Here is a 10,000-nt window from a genome sequence, read left to right as displayed (position 1 = left end):
AATAGACAATCGTACCCAGAACGATGAGCTCTCCTTTAGAAGCCTCAGTGCGGAAAGACGGGTGTTCGGCGATGACCTCGCACTTGTACTCGCCCGAGGCGTCAGTCCGAAGCCCCTCGAGGGCGAGGGCTACGTGGCGGCCGCTCCTGGAGAGCTCCTGGTGGGGGAGGATGGGGGGGGGGGGGAAGTATCCGTCAGCGAAAGCAGTGCTTTGGTAATGACAAGTACTCATACAGGCTTTATGGATTGCTGTCAATTCTTTTTGTTTTCAATGGGGTGCCAAGAGGATGAATGGGACGTAAGGGGTCACACGGTATGGATGGCCTTAATCGCCAAAGGCCGTATAATCTGTTTTCTTAGTGAGGTGGGGGGGTGCCGCAGATGTGAATGAAATCACCTGGTGGCAAATTGAATAAAAATTAAAAGCGACATCTAGATACGACCTCACAGAAGAGGAATCGCCTCCCAACATGAAAAATAATATAATTTGACAATGCAATTAAACGTGCACACACCCCACATACACATATAATATGTATGTATGTATGTATGTATGTGTATATGTATTTGAACTTACGTGTACTGTGAAGGCGTCAGGGGCCTTCATGTGGACGGGTCGCCTGGTCTCGGTGGGCACATAGCGGTAGAACTCCGTCTGGTTGTGGTACCACTTGAGTGAGTACAGCCCACGGCCCTGCAGTTCGAACCAGCAGCTCAGGTTGGCCGTTCCTCCCTTGACGGACAAGCGAGGCACCTCCATACCTTGAATCATGTAGGCGGCTACTCCTGGTGAGGTGGAAAATCAGATAATTTTTTTCTCGTCCTAGTTTTTTCTTTTATTTTTTCCCTTGGGGAGAAACAAGTAGATTAATCTTTTTACTGTGGAGGGTGGATGGTAAGGGTGGGATGGGAGGATTTCCCCTGATGGTTGATGTTCTATGTCGCTGCGGAGGGAGGAAGGGAGGGAGGGAGGGAGAGGGTGGTTTCTTTTCGTTGCCTAAAATCACTTGGTTGCACCAGCAACAACAAAAACAAAAGTCTTAGAATGCAGTGAAGGGTTAAGTTAGACCTAAGAAGTAAAACGACGTAGAAGATGAATCCAACAAGATATAGAGTAGCATGTTGTAATAATATTGGAATTACTGATATTAATCAATATCATTGTTATTAATCAATCATTAATTGATATTTGATTATTAGTAACTGATAAAAGATAATATTAGAAATGTGATTTCCATAGATACTAGTTGTCCTACGTTCGAGTCTTTATGAAATATGAATCGCTACACTTTGCATATTTCCATGGTCCTTGTATTTTTCATTTGTTTCTCTTTATATACATAATTATAAGACTTTATCAAGACTATAAAAACAACCGAGCAAGTGGATCTGCCCCACATCTGTCATAACTCTAACTTCCTTCCATTTCATTCTTTCCTTCCACTAAACCCCAAATCCCCCCTTCCCTCCCTCTCCCCCATCTTCTCTATCCTGCCCTCTAACTAACTAACGGTAACATGTACATTTTTTCAGCATAAGATTAGTTATAGGAATAGCATAAAGAAGTGGAATTTTTTTTTTTTGAGAGAGAGACCTTTTTGAAACAAAGACACTTAAGTCTGTGCTCTTAAAAGTCGTCGATAGATGAGTCACTCCCGTATTTTCACAAAGACACTTATAGAAATCTATATTTGGCCTCATATTCTTTTGATCATGATAAAATAACATTCTTGTTATCAATATTGATAACAAGTTTACACAAAAATGTAGAATATACACAAAACACACGAATAATTAAGTTTGGATGTCTCACATTTATTCAAAGGCAGAGGATTCAAACCGTTAGGGAAGGTGGGAGGGCTGGTGACGTCATGTCCCCGTTTTTTATGTACGGAAACCCCCAGGCAACGGGGGAAGAGTTAAAACAAATCATCATTTCAGCTTCCTTTACAAGTATATTTTCAAGAGATAAACTCGATAATTTGTAATATGTGCGGGAATTGACGATATGTACACGCATATGTATATGTATACAATATGTATATGTATATATATGTATATGTATATGTGGGATCCGGGCCGGATAGCTACTGTCTAAACAGCGACAGTCATAAAAGCGGCTTCATAAGGGCGACGTAACCAGGTGAGCGACTTTCAAAACGGCGACTGTCATAATGGCGACCGCATTATAACAGCGACTGTAACAATAGCGACTTTACTATCAACCGGTCAGAATGGTCGTAGACTTATGGTTCAATTGCTTTTGTTTTCGTGTTTGTATTTACGTGTTCAGTTGTGTTTACTTTGTGAGATAGGTTCAGAATGAAATATGCTCAAAAGGTCGCAGACTTATGTTTCTATCGCTAATATTTATTTGTTCGTGTTTACATGTTTGTGTTCACTTTGTGAGATAAGTTCACTGAAGTGAATTTACTGGTCGGTCGCTCGGTCGTCGGTCATATTAATGTTTAGGTTCTTAATCAAAATAATGGAAGGTCGGCAACAACAAAAGGAACCAACAAGAAGACTAATCCTACCAACTAGCACCGTCACCTCCCTCCTCACCCGGACACTTGAGCCGAGTAATATTCAAGTAGTGGGACATTCTAGCAGGACCATCAAGGATCTGACAAAACATCAGGACAAAAAGGACGCAAGTTGGGGCAAATCCAATCCTTCCTCCCTCCGTGGGTTGGTGTTCTTCCCCCACCCCTTACCGGGATCAGGTGATTTCGGCCCAGGGTTTTTCTGGGCCGAAATCGCCGGTGATTCCGGCCCAGCGAAAATAACCTATGCTTGAAGGCTTGGTGCACTGTATAATTTCAATTTAGATAATTTGTTTCATAAGTTTAATTTCGTTTTCACACAGTATGTGCAAAAACGGTGCACGACACAATGTCGAAAGACAGAACGTCAAAACGACAGAATGTCGACTGCGACAAAATGTCGAAACTTCAGATATCGATGTGATTATGTACATAAAATGACCGAAAAAGCAAACCTGTGTTCACGCTCAACAACTATACCGAAATCCTAATCAACTTTCTTGACTATACATAAAGTGAATATTCTAATTTCAAAATCAATTCTTGAACTACATTCATTCGAATACAATACAAAGAAAATGTGGCAGTCTTCGTTGCTCAAAAAGAAGGAAAAAAAGTTTCTTGACTGTACAATAAGTAAATATTCTAATTTCAAAATAAATTCTTGAACTACATTTATTCGAATACAATACAAAGAAAACTGGTATAAGTGACTGTTGTTTAAGTTGTTTTATCTTCATTGTTATGTTAAAGAAGAAAATCATGCCTGGCGGCCATAATGGGTCGAGTGATTTGAGAAATTCGATCTTTATTGCCGAGTTAGATTTTCTTTAAAACAATATCCATCTTCAAACAACCTCTTTTAGTCATGATTGGTCAAGTGCCACTAATATAAAAGGCACACATGACTGAATAGTCAGTGAAATGCATATTCCGTCATTATGTCGCATTCGACCATCTGTCGTGTCGACATTTTGACCATTCGACATTCTGTCTTTCGACATTCTGTCTTTCGACATTCTGTCTTTCGACATTCTGTCTTTCGACATTCTGTCTTTCGACATTCTGTCGTAGACCCGTGCAAAAAATAGTCACTTGAAATGATAAAAGTATTTTTTTAATTCTTATAATAATATATTTTCTTTCAATAATAAGTAAATAATAATAGCAACATTTGGAGGACTGGCCGAAACGTCCTACCCTGCAGAGTTCTGGCCGAAACGTCAGTGGCCGAAACGTCTGTGGCCGAAACATCCTACATTCGATGCGCTCCCCTCCTTCATGCTCATAATGATGTTGAACATCTGGACTGGGTTGTTCAAAATTTTTTTTGCACTATCTTGGCGTCAAGTCTATCTTGACATTAAACATCATGGTAACACAGAGCGTTACCATGACTTTTAACATCAAGATAAACTAACGCCAGAATTAGTTTTTGAACAACCCAACCCTAGACTCCTTGTTATATGTTATCAATGTTAGGCAACTTTTTGTGTAACAATAACACCATTTACCTTAGTCCACACATGAAAGTTGTATAATTTCAATTTAGATAATTTGGTGCACTATATAATTTCAATTTAGATCATTTGTTTCATAAATTTAATTTCGTTTTCACACAGTATGTGCAAAAATATTGTCACTTGAAATTATATGTTTTTTAATTCTTTTAATAATATATTTCTTTCAATAATAAGTAAATAATAATAGCAACATTTGGAGGATTGGCCGAAACATCCTACCCTGCAGTTCTGGCCGAAACGTCTGTGGCCGAAACATCCTACATTCGATGCGCTCCCCTCCTGCATGCTCATAATGATGTTGAACTTCTGGACTGGGTTGTTAAAAAAAAAAAAAAAAAAAAAAAAAAAAAATTGCACTATCTTGGCGTTAAATCTATCTTGACATTAAACATCATGGACATCAAGATAAACTAACGTCAGAATTAGTTTTTGAACAACCCAACCCTAGACTCCTTGTTATATTATGTTATCAATGTTAGGCAACTTTTTGTGCAACAATAACACCATTTACCTTAGTCCACACATGAAAGTTGTATAATTTCAATTTAGATAATTTGTTTCATAAATTTCATTTCGTTTTCACGCAGTATGTGCAAAAAATATTGTTACTTGAAATGATATATAAGTAATTTTTTTTTTAAATTCTTTTAATGATATATTTTCTTTCAATGATAAATAATGATAGCAACATTTGGAGGACTGCTATTATTACTTATTAATTATTGAAAGAAAATATATTACTAAAAGAATAATATATCACCGGGCGTTTTCGGCTCAGAAAAACCCTGGGCCGAAATTACCGGTCAGAAATCACCTTGGGCCGAAATCACCCGAAGCCCGCGTGGCCAAACCACGACCACTTATACATTGAATCACCCCCCCCCTTTATTTTATTAAATTTATAACACCATTGCTACCATTCACCTAACATTGAAAACAGTTCACTTGGGAAGGGAGCTTCACTCCCAAATTTCACAAACAAACAAACCCGAAGCCCCCTTTACCCACCCTACCTCTCCCTTGCTCGAGACCTTCTCCCGTGGTCCCTCCGGCTGACTATATGTACTCCAAATGTTCGCCCTAATGTACGTGTACTTGATAAAGCTCTAACGAGTGAAACGTTTTTGTTCTTCACATTGTTAAGACTTGGACAACTTGCCCACAACGGTGTGTATAAAGTCAAGAAAAGGAAGTGACATGATAAGCCATGAAGGCTTTCTGTACAGGAAGGACAAAACAAAGTTAAAAACCATCAACTGGAGGTGCGCAAAGGCAGGTTGTAAAGGTCGCCTAACAACAAGCCTTCAGTATCGAGAGCAACAACAGCCCCCAATGAGCAGTGGCGTTCACACACATCACCAAACCCTTCGGAAGTGGCAGTCCGGAGAGTGGAAAACACTGTAAAAACAGCTGCAGTAACAACACGGATCCACCACGAAGAATCGTGCAGGATGCAATGGCCGAAGTTCGTGAAGAAGTTGCAGCAACTGTTGGCTCTTCCACAAATCTGCGACAAACCACCAGCGGAAAAGGAAAGCAACAGACAACCCCCAGCTCCTGCTAATGTTGGAGAACTCTTCATACCTGATAAGTTGAGGCAAACAACAGACCAGCGTAACTTCCTGCTCCATGACAGTGGGCGTGGAGATGTTCATCGGATGCTTATTTTCAGCACAGATCAGTTTCTTCAGACCTCACATGACTCTGAACACTGGATGTGTGATGGTACATTCAAAGTGTCACCATCCCTTTTCTATCAAGTGTACACTGTGCATGCTTTGATACGAAACAATGTGCTTCCCTGCATTTTTGTTCTACTCCCAAATAAGCAACAAGTCACATACTCTCAAATGTGGACTGAGATCAAATCACTGAAACCTGGACTCGCTCCAAGAAGTGTACAGATCGACTTTGAACTAGCTTCCAAAGCTGCACTCATTGAAGCATTCAGGAAAACGGACTGCAATGGTTATATTTGAAAGACGAAAATGTTCGGATGGCACTGAAAATGCTCCTTGCTCTTTCCTTTCTACCTGTGGATGAAGTGAGCGATGCCTTTGATGAATTGGTGGCAGACTACCCAGCAGAAGTAATGCCTCTCGTGAATTACTTCGAAGACAACTACGTGGGGCGGAGGAACAGAGGGGAAGACAGACGACAGCCATTGTTTCCTGTACATATGTGGAGAGTGAAAGCCAGACAAGATGCAGGACTGCCACGAACCAAAAACCAGCGGGAGAGTTGGCAAAATGCTTTTCAAGGATCAACGGAAACCCATCATCCTACCATCTTTCGATTCATCGAAGCCTGAAGACGGGAGGAAGCCCTTCAACGGACAAACCGAACCCAGCTCCTACAAGGCAGAGACCTGACCCAGCGAATGAAAAGATACGTGACAGTGAACACACGAATCACTGCTGTACAGCAAAATCGAGATCAGTATGATCTTCTGCAATTCCTTCGAGCCCTCGCTCACAATTTAGAAATAAACGTGGCTTGATCACTTGATGAATGATTTTTATTGCAAGGGTTGATGACTTTCTGTTGCTTGGCTTGACTAGCCTTTTTCTTTTTAAATCATGTGACTTCTATAGTTAGTCCAAATAAAATGTTGTTTTAGATTCCCTTTAGGTTTCAATTTTTTATTACTGAGCAGTTTCATGCAGTTGATGCGATGATGTCGCTGTTATGACAATCGCTCTTATAATACAATCGCTATCATGTGGTCGCTGTTATGATGGTCGCTGTTTTAAAGGAATCGCGATTGTGAAGTCGCTCTATTGACAGTCGCTGTTATTACAGTCGCTATTCGGAACCCGAGCCGTATATGTATATGTACGTGTGCGTGTGTGTATGCGAATGTGTATGCGTATGTGTATGTGTATGTGCATGAGTATGTGATTCAGCCATCCTTATTCTCTTCCTATTTTGTTCGTGGTAAAAAATGGATGTTTGTGTTTCCAGTTGTGACCCCTGCAGACCCAAATGCCATCCTAAAACTCGATTTTTTTTTTTATACAAAACTAACAGAACGTCCAGCCTCGTCATGAAAACAGCTACCTCCCACAGACAAGCCCTTTGCAGGAAGTGAACCTTATGTACCAATATGACTGTAACTTGGGACGACTGCAGTCGCCTCAATTACCGGTAGATAGGTTTAACTACTACCGCCTTGTCTAAAAGGATGACGGCACATTTGCAGGATGGGGCTATCCTTCGCCACACCAACAACAGCCATAGAAACCCCCTCACCAGACAACATTTGGAAACACAGACATCCATTCTTTACCGTCAACAAGATAGGAAGAGGTTAAAGATGGCTGAATCAGTTTTTGTTCGTTTGGATAAACCTACCATCAGCATTCAACTACCACCAGGTGTTTCACTCCCAGCTATGAGGAAATCTCACCAGCCCAGCAACCTACGGGCAACTCAATGGCGCACCGTGGGTAGCTTCCAGTAACATCCTCTCCCAGGGATTCTTCGTGGTTCAAAATCCCACCCGTCACGCTCCATGTGTGATTACTGTTCTTGTATTCACGTTATCATAACTATTGCAACTCATGAAGATGTCCCCTGTTTGGGTCGAAAAATGTCTCGAGTAAGGCGACATGAAACTTGAAGAATCTTCAACAACGCATATATGTATGTATATATATATTATATATGTATGTGCATACATATATATATATATATATTACATATATATATATATATATATATATATATATTTTGGAAGGAGGCCATTTATGATGCATGTGTTGTTGAAGTCAACAGCTGCGATAGCAACAACTATCCCATGGCAGAAATAAATAACGTCATACAACATCGACTAGACAACTTTATGCGTCAACAGGAACAACATTTAGCTACACAAAATTTAAAACTCTTTTACAAGGGTACTATGTCTTCAGCCTATAAGGATGACGAAAAAGCCCTCAGAAATATAATCTACAAGAATGTCACACCCACCGACCCGGCTTTAAAAATTGACCTCGTCATCTACTACAAGACACGGAAGACATCCAACTTGGTCATAAAGAACAGCTGCCTACCCAAGACAAGTGATATGCAAGAGGTGAATACCGTGTACGAACACACATGCTCCAGTGGCAACTGCAGTCGCCCTAACTCCAAGTACATCGGCGTAACCACCACAACACTGTCGAAGAGGTTCTCAGCCCATTTGCAGGACGGCGCCATAAGGAGGCATTACCTGTACGAACATTGGCTCGTACTCAAAAGGCACCACATGGAAAACAACACCACCATCATCGAGAGAAACAACGACACCAGACGACTAAGAATGACAGAAGCGGTGCTCCTTTTCAACCAAAAACCCGCTATCAACATCCAGCAACAGCCCGAGATGTCTTTACCAACCAGAAGGCAGAGAATGATTCCCGTACGCTGATTGGCTGACGCCACCGCCCCGGGCGCTGCCCGGTGATCCACCCCCCACCGCTATATACCGTCCCACAGCCACTTCGATTCATTCTCCGTCATCAATTTGACCAGCCCACACCTCCTGAAGATGGCCAGTTAAGGCCGAAAGACGTCTCGAGAGATATACACCATGGACTTCAGCAATCTGCTTAAGAACTTGGTGCGCAACTTAGAAAAGCATTTCTACAAGCATAATAATGCTATCGCAGCTGTTGACTTCAACAATATATATATATATATATATATATATATATATATATACATACATATATGTATATGTACATACACAAATATATATATATATATATATATATATATATATATATATCATTAAACTTTGCAGTAGCTTCTGCATTCACGAGTTTCTTGCTGATATGTTCAACTTTTCTAATACTTGAACGTTGAATATCGTTGAGTTGTCTTATTATGTGTCCAAACTTCATTTGGAATGAATGTAAAGACAATACTAGATTCTTGATTTTACTTGTACAGCTTTCGCTTAACTTTAGGCATCTTCAGTGTAAATTGAGTACAAAGAGTAATGGTGACAATATATACAAAAAAACATATGGAACATTAGGAGAGACAGGGGATTCGGACAGTCACTCAGGGGACAGGATCTGTAGCTCCGCCCACTGGGTCAACGGTGAACCTAAACCTGTGATCTATATACTTAGAAGTAGGAATGATGAATTGGCCAGGATTTTGTTTGTTCATGGTGGGATTTTGTCCTTTAATGTAAAGTGCCTCTAGGATGAGAAGGCGACTGTAGTTCGATTCTTTTTGTAGAATGATGATTCCTTCTTCCAGAACCTTCCTTGTGACTGGGGATTGATGTGTGTCAATGTGGTGTTGTTTAATGGCTCCATTAGAGAGGTGAAGGGTGAGGCGTCTTGACAGTTTTGTCGTAGTCGACCCTATGTACTTTTCATTAAGGGTTTCACAGTTCCCTTTTTTACATGTGTATTCGTACACAAGGTGGCTACGTTGGAGTACTGGGGTTCGCTGGCTAGGGCTATTCTTAAGGAGGAGGTGGGACGTTTTCCTATTCTGGTACCAAATGTTCAGGTGGATTTTGTCGTCACTGTTGGAGGGTCTGACGTTTTTGTCGATGATCTTCCTGATGGCGTCCTCGTCTGCTCGCTATTGGAGGACATAGTGTTCTTGTAAAATATTGTGAGCTTTTGTCCTATTTGAATGTTGTCGGTCGGGGGTCTGCACCATCTCTTCAGGTGTGTTGATGACATTTTGTACCTCTTTGTTTGAGAAACCGTTGTTGACCAGGACTTGTGTAATCCTGTATAGCTCGGCGTGGGTACGTTTCCAATCACTGCAGGGTGACAGGGTTCTTCTGACGTGAGCATCTATGGTGGACTTACGATATCGCGATGGGCATTCACTGTTCCCGTTTAGGCAAAGACCAGGGTTGGATGGTTTGGAGTAGACTCCGGTCTTGAAACCTTGAGGACTGGTTTCAATCTTGAC

The 10,000-nt window shown here is 41.0% G+C and overlaps 1 protein-coding gene across 1 annotated transcript in view; it reads right to left on the bottom strand.

Annotated features, from left to right (window-relative positions):
- Positions 1-10,000, bottom strand: part of LOC143033726 (uncharacterized) — a 70,009-nt gene that overhangs the window by 13,044 nt on the left and 46,965 nt on the right. Inside the window, exons 2-3 of the mRNA XM_076199210.1 lie at positions 578-786; positions 16-157 (exon numbers count right to left, since the gene is read on the bottom strand). Coding sequence (XP_076055325.1) covers positions 16-157; positions 578-772 — 337 coding nt within the window. The 5' untranslated portion in view covers positions 773-786. The remainder of the gene's footprint in view (positions 1-15; positions 158-577; positions 787-10,000) is intronic.

The sequence above is a fragment of the Oratosquilla oratoria genome, chromosome 16, assembly GCF_046742065.1.
Source record: "Oratosquilla oratoria isolate Oo_2021 chromosome 16, ASM4674206v1, whole genome shotgun sequence".
NCBI lineage: Eukaryota > Metazoa > Arthropoda > Malacostraca > Stomatopoda > Squillidae > Oratosquilla > Oratosquilla oratoria.
The sequence above is the reverse complement of the archived record's forward strand: the minus strand, read 5'-3'. Positions and strand labels throughout refer to the sequence as shown.